Below are 22,883 nucleotides of genomic sequence, written 5' to 3' on the forward strand. Positions count from 1 at the left end.
AAAAGGGGCTAAGAACATGAGGAAGAGTTGAATCTCAGGGCAACACTATTCAATATTACACAGATTCACTACTGCTGGTCAAAGCCACATCCCCCGACTCAGAACCACTGCACGCGATTAACCTTCTACATGTGAAGCAAACTATAGGGTTGGTATTTTCCTGTCTCTCAAAATCAGTTTTACAGACAAGCTGCATGGTATTATTTTTCAGATTGGGACACTGATACAAACAAAAGGTCAGTAATTTCCCTAAGTATAAGTATGAAACATTTGGCAGTTACAAGGACCAATTCATTATTTTCCTGGTTCAGTTTCTAGGAAACTGGGTTTCTAGCATTAAAGTAGATTCAGTAAAACTGGAATCAGTAGAAAAGTTTTCTAAAAAGTGAATTTTACAGACATACTATTAACATTGTTACCTTTACTAACTGTGGGACATATTATAGAAGAAAGATTGGGGAATGTTAAACATAGGAGATGAAGCAAATTATAGAAAAATAAGATTTATTTTTTGCTCTTTGATCTTAACTTCAGCTGAGAAACATATGAATTTGTTTTTGAAAGTGTCATTATCTAATATTATAGTACCTTCAAATTCTTTATTAGCAACTCAACTTTCTTTGAAGCCCAATAAATGGAATAAGTAGCATAGAAATATGGCCTATGAGAGAGCTGCAGAACTGATTATGTTTTTAAAAGATTCCACAATCTCAATCCATTTTTTGCTTTTCCCTTTTGTTGCAGTGATTTTTTTTTTAGGCAATTACATGACTACTATAGATATAAAAAAAAAAATCACAGAATGGCCAGATATTATGGTACATACATACTATAAAACATATATATTAACTGTTTATAGGTGGATATTTTTTCAAATGTTAGCTTATGGAATAATTCAGAAATTTTTCAAAAATAAACCATAGAGAAAAATATATTTTTTGAATTCACTAAAGATCAACTAAGGTTAATTCATATGTTTCTTAAAATTTTTTACTTTTTAGCTTTAGCCAAGCAATTTGTTAGGTCTAGGTTATCTAAGAGAGTGTGTAACACAAATTAACTCACTTTTATTTCATAAATCCTCCAATGAAGAAAGCTGTGGATTGAACTCTGCTAGAAAAAGAGCCAGAAAGAACTCAAACACACTATGAGACCAAAATACCATATATAGGACACACATGTATGCACTACACACTTTTGCAGGATCAAACAGGACATGCATTCAAAACAGAAATGACAGTTGTGTCATGCAAGTCATCAACATGCCCCCCAAGAAGATTTTGGTTTCTCATACATACAACGCTGAAAATTTAAAAAAATATATATCTGTTCACATCTGGAATCTTTTAAAAAAGACTCAATCATGACTCAATGGAGAATATTTTAATATAAGCAACTATGAAATACTTTTGCTATGACTCATATTTACTTCTTAATTAGCTATAATTAGATGTTCCATGTTTGAGGGGCTTTAGTAGATACAGTAGGCTGATAGGGTTTTCAACTTGTTCATTTTTACTGAGTTCCAGAACTGGCAATCCACACAAGAAGAAATCATCCCAACCACATGATTCATGGAACACATTGTCAGTATTAACAGTGTTTCAAACACTCACAAGATAACTGATTTAGAACTCTTAGCACTTTGTGATGCTAAGCCCTCTGTATTTCCAGTTACTCATTTCTTCCCACTTTTGATAGCATTTCTTAACATTAATGTTCTATTTCCTACTTGATGGTTAGGATTTATTTGTCAATGGCTCTTGAAATTCATATCATCCATTCTCCATGTTAATCCATAAAAAATATTTAGCAAAGTCTTATAAACACAGGCATAAGAATAAACATGTGCTGTTCTGAACTAAAGTCTTAAGTTCCAAAAGCTTAAAATAGGTTATTTCTGAGCTAATAATCAACGAGAACAGAACTCATAATTTTGCTGTGTGAAGGTCAATGAAAAATCATCCTCTATTCCTTCTCTATACATCATTCTGAATATTAAATGGACTTGTGAAGCATTTAGTAACTGATTTCTGGTTTGCTGCATTATGAGTCTGAATTTCTCTAAATAAGATTTGTTCTTGGATAATTTGTGGAAGTTCAGCATGTCATTTTCACTGCAGCAATATGTTATATATTTCAGGCATATAAAAATTTAATTTGAAGATACATTGGATAATTGACTGTTTTTAACCAAGAAATTTCAAATGTATTCCAGGGAAATATATTTAGCCAATACTAGACATGTTACCAAAAGAAAAAAATACAGCGATGTGCTTCTAATTCATTGTCATCATTAGAAATCTTGAGAAGAGCAATATAGACTGATTTTAATCAGATTATCATTAATAGAATAATTTTAAGAATTCAAAAGGAAAATTAAATCATTATCTCCAATATTGTTTGTGACAACCTCAGGGATTTGAATACGGAAGTAAGAAGGAAACTTAAAATACCTTTCCCTGGACCTTTGAAGTATCCCATCAAGCATTCTCTAAGAATCCTCTTAGAGATTCATCCACAGCCTACTGAATAACCACTAGGTACAGAAAGCTGGACTAGGTTTTGAGAGGAGTCATCATAAGAAAGGTAATCAGAAGCAATAATTTATATATAAATATTTATGAATTATTATTATTTTTAACCAGAAGTGATGGGCTATAGGACGGAAGTGAGGTGAGGTACAATACAGGTATATTTTAGGCAGGAAAGGTCACATTGGAGAAAGCTTGGACTTGAGAGGAGGTGAGCTGTGTAGGAGTCTGTATGGCTGGATAAAGGTTACAAGTGAGGGAACACATGTCGCTCATTGGAGAGTCTTAAAGCCCTTCATCAGGAGTTTCCATTTCATTAGAGAAATAACCACAGGTCACTGAACACTTAGAAGGAGAATAAAGAGGCAGTTATAGAACTTGGTACAATGCTTATAGATGCTAAATAAGTGGTTTATTTCAATAGATGCCTACAAATGGCATCTCTTATTCAGAGTGTCAAAATCTCCTAACTAGTGTCGCTTGCCAGTTTTAGAGATCTTAATTAATAAACAGCTCTAGAACTGCTATATAGACCGAAATAAACAAAGGGGAAAAAGCACAACTTTATGTCTTTGTTAGAAATTTTCATCATGTAAAGCATATGCTTAGAAGCCCCAATCCAAATCTAGGAATCCGATTAGCCAGGATACTGGGGGCTCCAACAGAATTTCCTGTAGGGGACCTTTCATGCTTCCTCCCCTGTCCCTGCCCCAGCTGCTTGTCAACAACCAACCCCAGGCTCCCGGTTATTGATCACGTCCACAAGGAGAAGCCAGTATAGCCACACTGGTCACTCTTCTCACTGCTTCTCAGTTGTGGCTGAGGTCAAGAGAGCTCGCCAGCCAGAGGCGAACTGCTGTACCTTTTCTGAGGCACTGGCCCCTGATAAGCCACTTGCTTCTCTGGTGAAGAAGAGAGAAGCCAGGTGAGAGTCCAACATGGGAAGGAAGAAGACACCGGTTTTCAGTTGCTGCAGCAGAATCAATCCAGTGCTATTTGGGACTGTGAAGGGGGAGGCATGAAGTAAGGCAAGCAAATGAAAAATACTCAGCAGTAAAAGATATTTTTTCCAAAAAGCTGGGGTAGCCAAAGAAATCTGAACCAAGAAAATGGCATGAAGATTTCGGGAAGAACTCTTTGTGTTAAGGGTGAATGTGGCTGGAGAGGTACGATAAGGAGAAAGAAAAAGGAAGAAAAGAAGATTAATAATACCAGATTTTTGATGTGTAACTGTTTCATGTAACCTGTTTTCGTTCCTATTCGTGTTTGATAAATCACTGATGGTCAGTAACCAGGCACTATAATATTTTTAAATGATCTTTTCTAATTAGAAAGACAGTGTGCCTAAATAAGTTTGAACAGCAGTGGAGATTGAAGGGTTTTTGCGAGAATGGTTGAAGAAAAACGCATGTCAGGAACTACTTTGCCTGTGCTGACATATATTTCTGTGTAATTTAGAACTCAGCAGCTTCGTCATAAAGTCTCTTGATACTAACTTAATCCCTCAAACCCTCAGTTTGATGTTAGAGTATTTAATAAATATTCTTTTAATGTAAAAAATTAGCAGACCCTCCATCATCAAATCACCCAAATAACTAAAACAGCTGCCATATCATTTGAATCCCCAGTAATACTGGCAGTTTGGATGGTTTGGAGACACGTCCTAAGACCTCAGGCACTTAGGTATTTTCATTTATGGTGTTGTCCTTCATTAAAATAACAAAGGATCCCCCCCCACCAAAATATTCTATCACCAAGTTTTGTTGATTTTACCTCCTATAGATAAACTTCTTCATTTCTTTCCATCTCTGCCTCTGACAATTCTAACCCAAATCTCCATCATCTTCCACCAGGATTTTCAAAATAGCTCCTAGTTGGTCTCCAAGCATTCATTCTTACACTGTCATCTGTTTTCTACAATGCAGCTACACAACAAAAGGCAAATAAAATGATGCCACTTCCTATTTACAGACTTTTCAAAGGCTTCCCATTGCCTCTTTGGGGAAAGACCACAAACCTTAACATGGTCAACAGTCCCTATGCAGTCTGGGTGTCTCCCTTTCACTGTCATCATGCACCAGGATCTTTCACACTCTGTTTGCTTCCACCTTCGCTAAGCTCCAGTACTTTTTCAATTCTTGGAGTGCAGCTTGGTTTCTCTAGCCACAGGGCCTTTGCATGTGCTATTTCCTCTGCTTGAAATATTTCCTCTCTTCCTGTGTTTTTGCCTTTATCAACTTCTAGTCACACTTCAGACCTCTTCTCCCATTTGACTTCTTTGGAGAATCCCTGTTCCCGACTAGAACAAATTCTCCTATATTTGCTCTACAGCAGCATGCACCTCCCTTCTATGGCACTTAAAACAGTTGTCATTTTACATTTCCTTCCATGATTATTTGATTTCTCAGCTCTCCACTGGATTTCAGTTCTACTGTATCCAAAGGGTCTAGCACAGGATTTGGCTTATAGTAGGTTCCTGGTGAATACCAGGATTATTTGAATAAATGAACACTTATACTTTATTCCTGTGTATGGATTAGCCAGCTAGCATATACTCCTTGGCTTGCACTGGGTGAAATAATATATTCTGAATTGGTGACTTTTAAAATGATGGGCTTTTATTTCTAAATGTTCTCTGTGAAAAAATGTCCTCACACACCCTTCCATCTGCGCACATGGGCCCATGCCTGTGCACATACATACATTCTTTCACAGTGCTAAGTTCCCACAGTAGGTATTATTTGATAGTACTTGTTCAAAAAGGAAATTTTCTTCCTCACTGAATGAAATATAGATACTTAAATCATTCTTTGCAAATATTACATATGTGCTCATTGTTTAATTTTTTTAAAGGATAGAGAAAAATACTTTGAAAAGGGTGAATTTTTCAATGAGTTTAAAACACTTCCAAATTTGGAGTTGTAATTCACTATTTTTATTTACAATCTAGGGGAAAATGCCAATAATACCTTTCCAGCAGAAAACATATACCAACTTTAATCACGCATTATTTTAAACCAGCAATACACACATTGCTGAAATAGAATATTTAAACTTGCCTAAAAAATTATGTCTACTCCTAAAATGTGTTGCAATCAGAACTAGTGAGAATAGCTACCAGTTTGTGAAAGTACCCTGAGTCTAATAAATAAATTCTGGTAAATCGTGGCAGAAAGTGCACTGGCAAGCATACCGATGCAGGTCAAACCTGATATTTTTTAACGCCACTTCAACAGTGCTGGAGTAATTAGCTCCTCTGTATCCCTTGTCAGTTTCTCATAGCAGCACGGTGTGCAAGGAAGTGCAGACAGCCAGGGCTAGAAAATGGGTAACACCGGTATGGAAGCCCATCAAGAAGATGAAAAGTACTCACTAATCATTCATCAAACAAATACCAGAAAGCAGAAACTCTATTGTAATTTCACCTCATTTTCTTTGTTATGGTACATCTGACAATATAATCAAAATAGTAAGGTCTGGACACCTCAATGTGGAAAAATGTAATCTCTGAAATAAATACCACCATTTGCTACAAATAACAGTCTGAAATTGGAAAATAAAATAATGATAAAAGATGCAAATGTATCCCTTATTTATAAGAGGTTCTGATCTGGAGAATAAAATAGGAAATTTGAATTCAAAAAGTACAATACAACTAGACTACTGGTACCCAGGATACTCACAGAAACAAAGAACAGGCCAGATCTTATGCTGTTTCTCTTTAATATTACCTCTGGGTCAGAGAAGGCTCACGACATTCAAACAAGTGAGAGCAAGAAAGCTACAACTAGGCTGAGGGGGAACTTACCACATCCCTGTGTTCTCCTTCTTTAGGGGTAAGGACGACTGAGAGCAAAATCATTCCAAGATCATGGTCAGGATAATGGGGATCTTTCAGTGTTACGGTCACATCCGTGGGCCTATGATATAAAATATTAAGATTTTGAGCATGAAGGAAACCATCGACAAAAGGCAAACTACTGAATGAGAAAAGATAGCTGCAAATGATATATCCAATAAGGGTTTAATACCCAAAATATATAAAGAACTCACACAACTCAATATCAAAAAAACAAGCAATTTGATATAAAAATGGATAAACATGTTTCCAAGAAAGACATGCAGATGGCCAACAGACACATAAAAAGATGCTCAAAATCACTAATTATCAGGGAAATGCAAACCAAAACCACAATATGTCACCTCACACCTGTCAGAATGGTGATTATCAAAAAAGCAACAAATAATAAGTGTTCGTGAGGTTGTGGAGAAAAAGGAACACCTGTACACTGTTAGTGGGAATTTAAATTGGTGCAGCCACTATGGAAAATGATACAGAGGTGCCTCAAAAAATTAAAAATAGAACTATCATATGATCTAGCAATTCTACTCCTGGGTATCTATCTAAAGAAAACAAAAACAGCAATTGGAAGAGATACATGCACCCCTATGTTTATTGCAGCATTATTTACAATAGCCAAGATATGGAAACAACCAAAGTATCCATTGATAGATGAATGGATAAAAAAGATGTGGCATTTATGTGTATATATATCTATATATGTATATACACACACACACACACACACACACAGGAATATTACTCAGCCATAAAAAAAGAGTGAAATCTTGCCATTTGCAACAATATGGATGGACCTGGAGGGTATCATGCTAAGTGAAATAAGCCAGACCAAGACAGATAGCATATGATTTCACTTATATGTCAAATCTAAAAAACAAAACAAACGAAAAAACTAAACAAAGCAGAAACAGACTCATGGATACACAGAACAAACTGTTGCCAGAAGGGAGTGGGTGGGGGAATGGACAAAATAGGTGAAGGGAATTAAGAGGCATAAACTTCCAGTCATAAAATAAATACACAGGGATATAACGTACAGCATAGAGAATATAGTCAACAATGTTGTAATAACTTTGTATGGTGACAGATGGTTACTAGACTTACTGAGATCATTTTGTAATGTCTATAATTGTCAGAGCCACAATGTTGTATACCTGAGACCAATACTGTATGTCAACTATGCTTCAATAAAAAATAAATATATAAAATATAAAAAAAGATTTTGAACTGTCATTAAATAAGCCAAAATATATACTATATATTTTTTAACATCTTTATTGGAGTATAATTGCTTTACAATGGTGTGTTAGTTTCTGCTTTATAACAAAGTGAATCAGCTATACATATACATACATCCCCATATCCCCTCCCTCTTGCATCTCCCTCCCACCCTTCCTATCCCACCCCTCTAGGTGGTCACAAAGCACGGAAATTGAGTTATTTGTAGTGAGGTGAATAGACCTAGAGTCTGTGATACAGAGTGAAGTAAGTCAGAAAGAGAAAAAAAAATACCGTATGCTAACACATATATATGGAATCTAAAAAAAAAAAAAATGGTTATGAAGAACCTAGGAGCAGGACAGGAATAAAGATGCAGACGTAGAGAATGGACTTGAGGACACAGGGAGGGGGAAGGGTAAGCTGGGACGAAGTGAGAGAGTGCATGGACTTATATATACTATATATTTTTAAGAAGAAAAGCAATTTTGTCTTCCTTTAATTTCCTGGTACAATTTTTGTTGTTATTAAAATAACATCAATGTATTAAGTTATCCAATAAATCATGGGCCAATTGCGTATACTTGGATTCACTGCCTAAGTTTCAGCTCTTCATGGGGTTCTAGAAAGGCCGTGGGGCTGCTGGAAAGGCTAAGGAAATACAGCAGTATTAAGAAAACTGTAAGGCCCTTCTCTGTGATCTCTAAATACACAGAGAGCAATAGAGGCTATTTTCTATAAATATGAGTCCAACAACTCAATGATGGTCTTTTACTGACCACTACCTTCCTTTTAGTTCTTTAAGATTTTTTTTTCTTAATCAGAAGTATGATTTAGAGTAAACAAACAAGTGGGAGAAGAGGAAAATATAAAATATAAATTGCCTGATATACATTATAAATATACTTTAAAAACAACATATAGTTATTTGAAGAACTTCTACTATTTAAAATAATGCTTCTATTTTTGGCTATTTAAAGCTATGCCTAAATTTTTAGATTCAGAAATGCAAGGAAACCAGCACTTGGAAGAGGTGATCAATACTTAGAAGGCTTCAGAATTAGATAAGTATCTCTGAGGAAGAGATTATGAATTGCTCAATATTACCCACAGTAACTTTTAGAAAATAATGTAAAATACACATTCAACTGATAATGTGTAGGTAATATCTTGTTTACATATTTCAATTAATATTGAACAAATAGGGGTTCATGCCCTCCATAAGCCTAAGGGACTGTGGAACATTCAGCACCACACTTGAATCCTGAAATGTTGGCAAACTAGGAATGTTCCCTTGCTTGTTCAATGATTTATTCATTTAATTCACAAAACATGAATTGAACATATGTGATACTAGGTTCTGGGTAAAAACCAGTAGTCAAGACCAAAGATAAGATACTTGTCTTCATGGAGCTTAACATTTAGTAAATGATACTGTTGGATTCTAGTACTGGGGAGAGGGCTTGATGGGGAAAGTGGTCCAAATAAAAACTTTCAATCCTGGCTGCACCTCAGAATCAACTGGGAAGCTTTTAAAAAGTGCATAATCCTGAACTCTATCCATAATGATTCTGGTTCTGTAGACTGGGGGTGGTGTCTGGAAATCTATACATTTATAAAGGTCCCCAAATAATTTGGGGGAACCACAGGTACCTTTCAGTGCTAAGATTTTACAATACTAGGACACTCTTTCAAATGATGCTTAATTTACCAATTCAAGAAATGGTGTTATGAAAAATATGAACAGTTTTTTGATGTCAGGGGTTTTAATTGAAACATAAGTAACCTATCAAACTGATAATATACATAAGTTACAATAGTTGTGATGCAAATTGCTCCAATATTAATTTAGTTATAACTAATCATTGTGGTCTGATGATAACAACTTGTTCCTTTTATTTTAACAAATGCATATTAGGCATTATAGTATATATATATATATATATATATGTGTACATACACACATATGTATATATATACACACATACACACATATGTATTTATATGGGGTTACAATTTGATTTGGTTCATTTTCCTGTAAAAATGATTACATATAAAAATTAATAGCCAAAACTTCATTACATTTTTATAATGATTACATGATAAAGATTTAAGAACATTTGTAATTCTTTATGATGCTCATTTATTATTTTTTTCAAAAGCAATACCTTAATGCATTATATAGTAGCATAAGTATTTATACGGCTACTATTATTATCCATCTGTCTACATCCAGAGAGTACTGATTTCTTTTTTTTTTTTTTTTTCCGGCCCCACTGCGTGGCTTATGGGATCTTAGTTCTCCGACCAGGGATTGAACCCAGAATCCAGGCCCTTAGCAGTGAAAGTATAGAGTCCTAACCACTGGACTGCCAGGGAATTCCCATATTGATTTCTATACATAGAATGTAATGGTATACACAAATATTTGATTTTTAAAAGTGGTAATTTGATGTTTATGTGGTTTTGAGGGGAGAGTATAGTTAGCTAAATACATAAAATAAGTAATGTGGTAAAATAAATACCAAATGCTTATACATAATCTTTTGTTTTTTTACCCATCTCATATGTTTTTCCATTTAAAATTATTTTTCACCAGTAATCTATCTTTAATAGAGAAAAAGAGAAACTTATGCTCTGTGATTAAACCTAGTAATTTGCATACCCTTATGCAGAATCTACAGAGAAAATAACCATGGCCTTTACAGAAGAACAGCACAGCCCAGTCTAGCTGGAGCTCAGTTTCATGATAACAGACCACATACAACACCACCTAGGACTTCCTTCAGCCGTGGTGAGGCGGGGAGCAAGCAATCACCCCGAGGTCAGGCCTGCTAGGCTCTGGGTTGGAATGAAGGACACATAGGAAGTATAGAAAAGGCCACTCCTTTGTCCAGTTTGAGGCATAGATAACCATTGGAAGACCACCAATAAGCTGCCATTGTGCTCAGACTACAACATATAAGGAGTTCTACTATTTATATTTCATCTACATTTAAAATATAAAGTTGTGATCTGACGCATTACTCTGCTTTCCACTATTCCTGCCACATGATATAACATGATCATCTAAACCAGCAGTCCCCAACGTTTTTGGCACCAGGGACCAGTTTCATGGAAGACAATTTTTCCACAGACCGGGGGTTGGGGGGTGGGGGATGGTTTCAGGATGATTCAAGCGCATTACATTTATTGTGCACTTTATTTCTATCATTACTACATTGTAATATATAATGAAATAATTATACAACTCACCATGATGCAGAATCGGTGGGAGCCCTGAGCTTGTTTTCACTTGCCACTCACTGATAGGTTTTTTTTTTTTACATCTTTATTGGATTATAATTGCTTTACAATGTTGTGTTAGTTTCTGCTGTACAACAAAGTGAATCAGCTGTATGTACACCTATATCTCCTCCCTCATGAGCCTCCCTCTCTCCCTCCCCATCCCACTCCTCTAGGTCGTCACAAAGCACCGAGCTGGGGGGCTTCCCTGGTGGCGTACTTGTTAAGAATCTGCCTGCCAATGCAGGGCACACAGGTTTGAGCCCTGGTCCGGGAAGACCCCACATGCCGCGGAGCAACTAAGCCCATGCACCACAACTACTGAGCCTGCGCTCTAGAGCCCGCGAGCCACAACTACTGAAGCCTGTGCACCTAGAGCCTGTGCTCCACAACAAGAGAAGCCACTGCGACGAGAAGCCTGCGCACCGCCACAAAGAGTAGACCCCGCTCGCCACAACTAGAGAAAGCCCGCGCACAGCAATGAAGACCCAATGCAGCCAAAAATAAACAAATAAATAAATAAATAAATTTATTAAAAAAAAAAAAAAAAGCACCGAGCTGATCTCCCTGTGCTATACAGCAGCTTCATGAGTCTGCAAGCAATGGATTTATTATGGTCTCTGTGCAGTCAAACCTCTCTGCTAATGATAATCTGTATTTACAGCTGCTCCCCAGCGCTAGCATCACCGCCTCAGCTCCACCTCAGATCATCAGGCATTGGATTCTCATAAGGAGCACGCAACCGCGCAACCTAGATCCCTCGCATGTGCGGTTCACAGTAGGGTTCGCGCTCCTATGAGAATGTAATGCTGCTGATCTGACAGGAGGCGGAGCTCAGGCGGTAATGCGAGTGACGGGGAGCGGCTGTAAATACAGATGAAGCTTCACTCGCTCGCCTGCCGCTCACCTCCTGCTCTGCAGCCCTGTTCCTAACAGGGGTTAGGGAGCCCTGATCTAAACCATCTCTTTAAAACCACCAAAGATGATTTGGCAGCCTCCTTTGCAATCCATTCCAGCACTGCTGGACCTTTTAAAACCTATTTTTTCTTCTGTAGTATTAATCAATTCTTATCTCCTATGTTGAAATACATTAAAAAAATAAAAGCCCATAATTCGGTGCAAGGAATGGTTAATATTTATAATATTAATTTAGTTATAACTAATCATTACTTTACAACTAGTCAAGCAATGATAAGTTAATGTAACTGAGTAAATACAACCAATCTGCCTCCACTTTTGGGCTACTCCTCGGTAACCTAGGATTACTGATGATGGCAAAATTAGATTCTACTTCAGCTTAAGTAATAAGAGTGTTGCTATTTTCGATGCATAGTGTATTCATCTTATTTCCTATGTGGTGGCCTCATTCTTAAATTAATAATTATGATTAACATGTATCATCTTCTTTATGCCCCACTATGATCATACCATCAATGTGAGAGCAAGGAATGTGTCTTAATCTAGATTCCTGGTGCTCAGCACAGTCTGGGGGACAAAGAAAGTGTCTTAAGAATTTTTCTGCTGGGGACTTCCCTGGCAGTCCAGGTCCAGTGGTTAGGACTCCGTGCTTCCACTTCAGGGGGCACGGGTCCCATCCCTGGTTGGGGAACTAAAATCCCTCATTCTGTATGGCGTGGCCAAAAAAAAAAAAAAAAAGAATTTTTCTGCTGAATAGTTGCTGTCGAATGAGATAGTGAGGGAAGATGCTAAGTATTATTTCCACCAGGTAAGTGAGAAAGACATACTTGAGAAAGTCTGGCTAGCACAAAGACTCACAACCATAAATGACAGAACAGAGACTAGAACCCAGATCTGTTGACATTTTCTGTTACACAGGCCCAGTTTCATAAAAAGGTGTAGTGATATTACAATAGTTCAAAAGTTACCTGTTTAACTCCAATTGTGTGAGATCCAGAAAGGCTGAGCCCATAAAGTCATCCTGTAGTCCAAAGTCATAGTCAAATACCTATGAGGCCAAAGACACAGACATTATTATAAACAATTCCAATATAAGCTTTAAGTGAAAAACATCTTCATTATAAAATACTGGTTGTCTATGTCACCAAAATCAATAAAATTTCCTAAGATTTACTTTTAAAATTTTATTTGTTTTTGTGTTTTGAAATACTAAGGTCTCACAAAACATTCAAAGGAAATTACATTTAATTTTATAATTAAAATTACTGATTTGTATAAAGTAGAACGTCAAAGAAGGTGATAACAAAATCAAATAAATTACAGTGAATCATCAAATATGTGGGAACCACAGGCTTAGAATATTTTCCTCTCATTATAGATGGTCTATTAGCATTACTGAAAGGCAAAGTGAGTTGGTATGAAATTCAATAAATATGTCTTCCATACTGGGCTGTAGGTGATGAAGATATGACTCCAATTTCTTGTATTTTTCAGGTCATCAAAGATATATTCTCTGATATTATAGGACAATGCCATTTTAAACATACAAATAAGTAAACATTAAGATATTATGATTAAAGTACTTCGTAAAGTTATTCTAAGTTTAAATTAAATTTTTATTATCACAAGCAATGATTAGGGCATAATATTAATGTGACTAACAACAACAAAACAGAAAGAAAAAGAAAAAGAAAAGAATGTATTTCTTTCTTTTGTCAAAACTATTTATCTTCTTTGTGCCCTTCATGGTTTGTATTCATACTATGATGAAAAAGACAGGCAATGTGCTTGACCTTCTGGACCCTACACTGAACAGCTGGGAGAGTTCATAGAAACCCAAATAGATATATACAGTTCAGTGAGGAGCACCATGGAGACAAAAGTGTAAGGGAATGTGTTGGGAGCTGATATTTTATTATTTTTTTAAATAATTAAAAAAATTTTTTTATTCAGGTATTGTTGATGTACAATAGTACATAAGTTTTAGGTGTACAACACGGTGTTCACAATTTTTAAAGGTTATATTCCATTTATAGTTATTATAAAAATTGGTTATATTCCCTGTGCTGTACAATATATCCTGTAGCTGATTTACTTTATACATAGTAGTTTGTACCTCTTAATCCCCTATTCCTATCTTGCCCCTCTCCCCTTCCCTTTCCCCATTGGTAATCACTAGTTTGTTCTCTATATCTATGAGTCTGTTTCTTTCTTGTTATATTTATTAGTTTGTTGTATTTTTTAGATTCCACATATAAGTGACATCATACAGAATTTGTCTTTCTCTGTCTGACTTATTTCACTTAGCATAATACCCTCTAAGTCCATCTGTGTTGTTGCAAATGGTAAAAATTCATTCCTTTTTATGGCTGAGTAGTATTCCATTACACACACACACACACACACACACACACACACACACACCATATCTTCTTTATCCAACCATCTCCTGATGGACACTTAGGTTGCTTCCATACCTTGGCAATTATAAATAATGCTGCTATGAACATTGGGGTATATGTGTCTTTTCTAATTAGTGCTTTCATTTTCTTTGGATATATATCCAGGAGTGGACATACATCCATTTTAAGGGTACAGTTCAATAAGTTTTGACAAATGTCTATGGCTATGCAACCACTGACACAGTCAAGGTGGAAGACATTTCCATAACTCCCAAAGTTCCCTCATGATCCTGTTCGACATTCTTCTTCCTCACCTGCTCTGCCCTTGGCAAACACCAATCTGCTTTCTGTTGCATAGATTTGCTTTGTTTTTCTATAATTTCATATAATAAACTACTGGTTACCAAGGGGGGAAAAGGCGAGGGGGATGAATGGGAGATTGGGATTGACATATATGCACTACAATGTATAAAATAGATAACTAGTGAGACCCTACTGTATAGCACAGGGAACTCTACTCAATGCTCTGTGGTGACCTAAATGGGAAAGAAATCTAAAAAAAAGTGGATATACGTATACATATAATTGATTCACTTTGCTGCACAGCAGAAACTAACACAACATTGTAAAGCAACTCTACTCCAATAAAAATTAATTTAAAAAAGTAAGAAAAAAACCATGATGCTGAGTGATATAAGCACTAAATGAGAATATACATTTGGAGCTGATATTTTAGATTGGGAGTCCAGGAAGGCCTCTCAGAGGAAGTGTGATTGTGTAGAGACTACAATCATGAGAAAGATTAAGCCACTAGAGTGACACTAGAATGGGAAGAGCGCACCAGGTGGAGGAAACAGCAAGTGATTAGCATGTTCAAGGATCAGCCAGCAGCCAGTGTGGCTGAAGCAGACTGAGAAAGATGGAGAGTGGAAGGAAGTTGGAGAGAGAGCTCAGAGCTAGATCAGATGGGGCCATTTCCAAAGAACTCTAAGTGAACGGGAGTTGGCTAATTTCCATCCATTTAAACATTTTCTTACTCATTTATTTCCTTGGTCAACATTGATTAAATGCTTATTATGTGCCAGACAATGTGCTAGGCATTGAGTAAACTGTGGTGAGGAAATCTCACATTGTCAACGCTTATAGTTTATTGAGGGAGGCAGATGTTAAACAAGGAAATGCACAGGTGATAGAATTACAAACTTTGATGACTGTTGTAAAGGAAAGAACAGGGTACAAAAAGAAAAAAATTACATTGGAGATCAGGGAAAGCTTTTAAGATTGAAAAAAAGGTTACTAGATGGAGTTTAGAGCTGTGTTTCTGACCTTTTCAAATAGAAAATCATTGTATTGCTCACTGGAGTAAATGAGCATAAACAGGTAAGTCTGCTCTTGAAAGGATGACCCAGACCACTGGACTCTCCAGGAGGTGAGAATGCACTGGGCTGAGAGAACCAGTAGCTCAGCATCCCTCTGCCCAGTCCTTGACACAACAGTTAAAAAGCGCCAAGCTGAGGGAGTAGGATGTACAGAAGCCCTGCATCAGTTACTGTTTTCTTTTCTCTAGTACAGGTGTACTGCAATTTAAACAAACTTAATATGTAAAAAGTTGATATTAAAAAAAAATAAATCCTTTGCTTTACAAAGGGATTCTTAAATTAGAAGAGTCACAAGGGATTTATTTAAGTTATACGCTCCTCTAATGCCTTTTAAATTATTCAATTTATAGTCATTTGATTTACTTACAACCTTTCAGGAGTACATTTGTTGTAGAAAGCACAGCACTCCCGCAGTAAATATTCTCCTTGATCAATTACACTTCTGAGCTTTAGTCATCTGGTCAGTGGCATATCTTATACAACTGACACCTTGGTATTTGCAAGTGGCTGCAGTAGTGTATTTTACAACATAAAATTTACACCAAAATTAGAGAAATTTCTCTTGTGCAATCTCTTCTGATTGTATCAGCCTAAGGATTAAAATCTTGGGGAGACTACAGTGACATATAATCCATGAGAACACCTAGGATTCACCTACACATATGAAGTGGAAAGCTGTGAATCCAGTGAATTGATCAGTATAGACAGCCCAAACGGGTGAGTCAACATTCAAACTCTGTTTATTCTCATGGGGAGAGTCTTTTCTACCGTCCTAATGCTAGAGGTTTACATTAGTTCTCAATTCCTATTACTCAGCAAAGGCATAAACACAGGGAAGAATGGAGATACCAGAATCCATTCCTTAATGAAATTGTTTGCTATGCAATTTGGTTCCAAGCTCTATAAACTATTTGTCAGAGGGAGCATTGCTCTAGGTGAAGTGTCAGAAAATATAGAACATAGAAGAGTGATGAAATAGGAAAGGCACTCCCACTGCAATAAGAAGCACAGTTAATGACAATTAATGTTTATTCAACATTTACCATATATAAGGCACTGTGTTAAACACATCATATAGATTTTTAAATTTCATTCTTATACAACTCAGTGAACAAAGTATGGTTTCCATTTGTCAGATAAGCAATCCAAAGCTTAAAACATTTATGTTACTTGCCCCTAAATGCCCAGGCTAAGAAGAGGTCAGATTCAAATCTTGTAATGGATTTCAGACACAGAGCATATTTAAACTGATGTACAGTCAAGGTTGAGTGAGGGTCGTTGGTATATGACATTCTTTTTAGGACCCTTAGAACCTACTGAGAAATAATTTTGGACAAGACAGTTATATGGTCCTTAGCTTGACCCATGCTTTAAGTACCTTTTCAATTTTAAATCTTAAGCTTGGATAGATGTGAGTTATTTAAGGAACTATCAAGTTTGTTAAAGTGACGATCTTAGAATCAGTACTATGGCTCCAAACATAACAGTTTTTCTAGTTATCAAAATCTTTCTATTATTTAGAAGAGCACCTTCAATTTAGCTCTTCTAGCTGATGATTAGGTCAAACAGGCAACAATTTACATTTCTCCTTTTAGATTACTTCTACCTCTTCCCGCTGTAATTCTGGGTGCTCATCGTGTACCTGGAATAATAGTGTCAGTGAAATTACAATGGAGAATCTGAATTTAATTCAACTGAAAGGGATGCTGAATTTACTCTATTATTTAAGATGTGTGCTGGAGCATCTCCGTGGATACAGAGCAGGCTCCAGTGGCTCTTATCTCAATTAGCAGCACTGCATTTAACTCCCAGATTCTACTGCTACCCTACGATAAATATGATTCAAGCCCATCCCTGCAGCCTTGTTTTTACCTGCCCTTACTGTGAAGTCATTCATAACTGAAGGAATATTCTCTTTTTATTAAAATTAAAAGCTATATGAATTCCAAACAATTGGAAAGTGTATTTATTTGTTTTGTATAGTATTTAAAAATGACAGTACCAAGATGTTTTAAAATTTGTTTTTACTAGAAATGTTACAAGTACTGTAACTTCAGTGTGATTTTATAACCTTAACTTAGAACTGAATTTTGTTTCCCTTTTTGAATCTTTTTTTTTTTTAAATTAATTTATTTATTTTTGGCTGTGTTGGGTCTTCGTTTCTGTGCGAGGGCTTTCTCCAGTTGCGGCGAGCGGGGGCCACTCTTCATCGCGGTGCGCGGGCCTCTCACTGTCGCGGCCTCTCCCGTTGCGGAGCACAGGCTCCAGATGCGCAGGCTCAGTAGTTGTGGCTCACGGGCCTAGTTGCTCTGCTGCATGTGGGATCTTCCCGGACCGGGGCACGAACTCATGTCCCCTGCATTGGCAGGCAGATTCTTAACCACTGCGCCACCAGGGAAGCCCTCCCTTGGTAATCTTTACACTGATAGAAATCAGATTACAGTGTGCACGTGGACTTCTTTTTCCTTGAACCATAGAGAGGAGGGTTGAAGACAACATTTTCTAATCATCTAGTTCATGGATGCATTTTCATATTACCTGTCACTACAGAATCAATTAGTCCCTAAGAAATCTTTCAGGCAAGATTAATTTCCTATCACAGAGGATGTGGGCATCATATAAAAGTCAATCACACAGAGCTATGTAGAGACAATGAAAATAATGCAATCTTCACAAAATTCTAGTAACTTAAAATATCATTTCCACCAATGTATATTACTTAGGTCTTTGTGTGTCCCATATTAGGCAAAAAGTAGATAACACAAAACATGGGAAAAGTAAAGGTGAAAGTTAGAAATTTTTTTTCAAAAGAAGCCCTATGCATGGTCCAGAAAATGAAAATCAAATGAAAAATATCAAAGCATATTAAAAAGTATAAAGCATTACATAAAAATAAAGTCTTGTTATTTTATGTTTGTACTAGTATTTGAGAGGCCAGTGTGATTTCTGTTTAACTGATTTTTTCTTATGTAGAAATGTAAAAAAAAGTGTCAAATCTTTTACAATTCACTATGTATCTTCTTCTATAAGGTGGAAGTTAGGCTGTGGTTACATAATGTTGCACTTTGGAAACTCAAAGTGGTAAAAAACAAAAACAAAAACCACCCTTGGGTTTTCTCTCCTAACTTCTTTGTTCCCAGTGTGTCATTAACCAGGCCTTTGGTCTATAGGCAGTGTTACAGTCTCTTATTTTCAGTATGTATGTGTATCTATTCTTGCTCTCTTAAACCAAAACAAAAATTTTTGCCACCATTTTTTTCTGTGTACTTCAGATTTTTGTTTGCTTTTGAGCCTATTATGATATTCCTTTTGAAATACACATTTGACATCTGGATTTCTGCACAGATGAATTTCATTCTTGAACACAAAAGAATAGCAGAGGAACCCAACCATTACCTAATGTAATACTGGAACATTCATTTGTAACCACTTTAAAGACTGGAGATCCAAGTGCTTCTGTCATAGAGTAATATCCCATTAAAGAAACAGATCCACAGCAAAAGCAATTAGAAATTAATCCTTTTCTTCCATAATTTTTCTCTTAAGGGACATTATAGGAGATCCCAATGGTCCAGTGCTATCCTTATTAACCCTGCTTTCCTTTCCTATCCATTTCCTTCATGGTTGCAGCTGTTCTAACTTATTTCTTCTAAACCTCCCTAGGAATAAGCTTCCTTAATCCTACTTGTCTTTTTTAAATTCCTTTTTTCCTCTTATCTCAGTTCTTTATTATGAAGGTATTTCCTTTTTTCTCATGTAGACATTTCTTTCTCTCTAGAGATGAGGAGTAGGGGAGAAACATCTCTGACCATGGAGGTCTTCCCTTTGGTGGGAGGAGGGTTGGCCATGAAGACTCTCACATTAATAATCCTTGGGTCATGATTTTTGAACACTGAAAGATAGCTCACTAATTCTATTTAACTGATTTCCTTTAGCCATTGTCCATTTGAGACAATTTCTTAAGCAAATACAGGTCTATGCTCCCCAAAATGACTTCTAGAAACTTATCAACTACATACATGGACTTCTCTTTTTCATCGATTTGATAAATGGTCCTGCTATGATTTTAGTAACATCTTGATTACTTTTTCCTTTCTGTGGAAAAGAGAAACAACTGGAAGCAATGCAAATGAAGATTTGAGGGGAAGAAGGATGCCCAGAGATTGCTGAAAGAGTGATCAAGTGACCTTTGGGGCTCACGTGCCAGTTGTGACAATTTAGAGAAAAGGATGGGGCATGTGATGTGGTAAAAGCAGAAAACGGTTTGGTCACTGCATGGATAGTCAGAACATAAGAGTCAAAAAGAATATAAGTACCTAGAGATATGAATTAAAGGGAAGTCAGCTTTGAAAGTAAAATAAGGAATTAAGGTTAACTCTATAAATTCTTCTTCTTTTTTTTTTTCCTAACTATATCAAATGAAAGGAAATACTTTTTTTTCCCCCCATGTCTGGTAATGTAATAGAGACAGGAGTTTTTCTCCCTCTATTATGTTTACCCTCCTCACCTTCCAAGTAAAGCATTTTGTTTGCAACCAGGAATGGTAGATCCCTGATATAATTCTTTCTAAAAAATTAATTAATTAATTAATTAATTAATTAATTAATTATGCTGCATTGGGTCTTCCTTGCTGTGCGCGGGCTTTCTCTAGTTGCAGCGAGCAGGGGCTACTCTTCGCTGCGGTGCGCGGGCTTCTCATTGTGGTGGTTTCTCTTGTTGCGGAGCACAAGCTCTAGGCGCATGGGCTTCAGTAGTTGTGGCACGCAGGCTCAGTAGTTGTGGCTCGCGGGCTCTAGAGCACAGGCTCAGTAGCTGTGGCACACAGGCTTAGTTGCTCCACGGCATGTGGGATCTTCCTGGATCAGGGCTCAAACCCGTGTCCCCTTCATTGGCAGGTGGATTCTTAACCGCTGTGCCACCAGGGTAGTCTCCCCTGATATAATTTTTAAACAGAAAGGGTGTGTTCTGTGTAAGCTCTTCGTGCTAGATTATATGGAGTCTTGTTTTTATACGTTCCCAAAGTGCACTAAATCAGTTAACTGCACCAAGCAGGAGGAGATGGACTTCATAATTCTCCTAAATATAACTGGTAATAGAACTGTCCAGAAGAAAAATACTCCCACCAGCTCCCCCTCCCCTATAGCTCATTTCTATCACATCACCAACAGATTAGAATTGCACATAGCAGAATATATCTCTGGTGAAAAATCTCATCAGACAGACAGACATTATAAAAAACCATTAAACGGGGATTTCTATATCAGATTACATTAGGGGAAAACAAATAAATGGTTCACCTTTATATACAATGGCTCCTTAAGATGATCAACAAGAAGGCAAGCTTTCTCCTCCCACACAGGATTGAGGTTCTTGTGTATTATTTTACTTCTAAAAACTTCTTTTCCTCCAATTTTAAACTTCACGTATGGATCACTTGTCCCTGTTAAAGAGATACAAATTGATGTATGTTAATCATGCTTTTCTACAGAAGCAAGAGAATAGCTCATCTAAACATTGGAAAGTATTTAAAGGAATAAAATTTAAGTAAACCGTATCACATGAGAAAAATAAGGATTAAGTGCCTTTTCCTAAATTTTCCCTTAAATATTGAAGTGACAGTAAATAATAATAATAATTATTATTATTATTACATCTTCTGATCTTAATACTGTAACCCTGTTCTGGTATTTTAAAACTCTACTGCATGCTGCATTTATAAATTTAATTCATGCTGTAAATGATAGAGATTAATCTGACGTTTCATCTGGTCAACTATAAAAAAGATGATCCATGATCTTGGCTGATTTAACAAGTTTTAGACTTATACATGCTGCTAAAAATTTACACTAGTTTAATGGGTTTCGGAAAAGGTGAGTCTTAAATTGAGCTTCAGTTTATCCTTGGTCCCATATTTTCTTCACAGGTATCAATTTTATCCTTGGTCCCGTATTTTGTTCACAGGTTTCAATTTTAGAATGCTAGGGAAGGATGCCTCAGAGGAAGGCATCAAGAGGAAGCGGACAAATGATTGTTGAATAACCTGGATACTTCATATTACCCATTAATACCTCCCAAGCTCCCTATGAAGATAAAGGAAATAAGAGCCATCCAATAAGTTGCTCTTGGGTACACAGCTAGCAAGAGACGGAGTGAAGATTCCAACCAAAGCTGTGTGGCTCTAACGCCTGTGCTTTTTTTTTCCCCTGCAACTTCAAGAGGGAAGGGCCTCTATATACACTCATTTATATTATACCATTTATCATTTTGACCGATGAATAACATCAGTCTTGGCCTCATAACTCTATGCTGTTATTAAGGATTCCTAGAAAAGGTGAATCAGGAACATCCCCAAGGAAATCATTCCAGTGTGTGACAATCTTCATCCTCAGAAAATAATTCTTTATACATGACCTGACTCCCTTAGAATAAAATTTTAATTCTTTCTGTTTTGTCCAACCTGAAACTACAGTTGATAACTATGGTCTACACGATTTAAAGAAAAATATGAGTGGGGCTCAGAAAATTGTAAAGCACCATATAAATGTTAGGTATTAAAATTATGAGGCTGATATACTTAAACTCACTACCTATATTCCTCCTCAATACTCCACTCACCTCCATGACACATAAATATCTATGCTAAATATAAGGATTGCCTTATAGGATATGGATTTTCTTATTTAATCATTTGGGGGCTCTCTCAAAACTCTCCACATTCTGCTAGTAAATTGAAGACCTTGTTTTTGTATGACTAGACCCGGGTCTAATAAAATAACAACTTCCCATTTTGTGAAACTCCCATTTTGACAGCTTGATTTTATAACAAGACAAACTTTAAAAAGTGTTTATAAATGTAAATGTAGGCTTAATACTAAACTGTTACAATGCATTCTTTAAGGGAGTCAATGTAACCGAAATGTTTAACAGCTAAAATGGCTATTTTTCAAGGCCCTGATCCGCAGCTACAGGCTGAACACCCCAGGGAGTGGAAGTGTTATAGCATGTAATTTGAGGGATATTAACATCATGTACCCATCTGAATTTCCTCAGTCATGCAGTTTTGTCTTTGATTTTTAAAATCATCTATGCAACTACTACCAGCTGCTAAAATACAATATGCTCCATGAGATCAGAGCCACTTGTATCACTGTTTTTTAAACCTCCAGCACTTAGTACAGAATTAGACATATTGTTCCTCAATAAACGTTTGGTGAATAATTGAATGAATTAATGACTTAATGACTTAATGATGTGGGTGGTAGACCTCTCTTCTTGCTGACTTTTG

General features: G+C 36.5%; 1 protein-coding gene across 9 annotated transcripts in view; it reads right to left on the bottom strand.

The window, feature by feature from the left end:
* MCTP1 (multiple C2 and transmembrane domain containing 1) overlaps positions 1 to 22,883 on the bottom strand; it is a 558,214-nt gene that overhangs the window by 238,251 nt on the left and 297,080 nt on the right. For 5 of the 9 annotated variants that reach the window (XR_005019457.1, XM_036848825.1, XM_036848823.1 and 2 more), the window contains exons 3-6: positions 20,896 to 21,038; positions 12,786 to 12,865; positions 6,343 to 6,454; positions 1,066 to 1,113 (exon numbers count right to left, since the gene is read on the bottom strand). Coding sequence is in view for 8 of the 9 variants with exons in the window: in XM_036848825.1 (XP_036704720.1) it covers positions 1,066 to 1,113; positions 6,343 to 6,454; positions 12,786 to 12,865; positions 20,896 to 21,038 (383 nt within the window). In the remaining variant the exon portion in view is untranslated. The remainder of the gene's footprint in view (positions 1 to 1,065; positions 1,114 to 6,342; positions 6,455 to 12,785; positions 12,866 to 20,895; positions 21,039 to 22,883) is intronic. The other 4 variants (XM_036848826.1, XM_036848822.1, XM_036848827.1 and 1 more) reach the window with 2 other exon arrangements.

The sequence above is a fragment of the Balaenoptera musculus genome, chromosome 3 (genome assembly GCF_009873245.2).
Source record: "Balaenoptera musculus isolate JJ_BM4_2016_0621 chromosome 3, mBalMus1.pri.v3, whole genome shotgun sequence".
In the NCBI taxonomy this organism is placed as follows: Eukaryota; Metazoa; Chordata; class Mammalia; order Artiodactyla; family Balaenopteridae; genus Balaenoptera; species Balaenoptera musculus.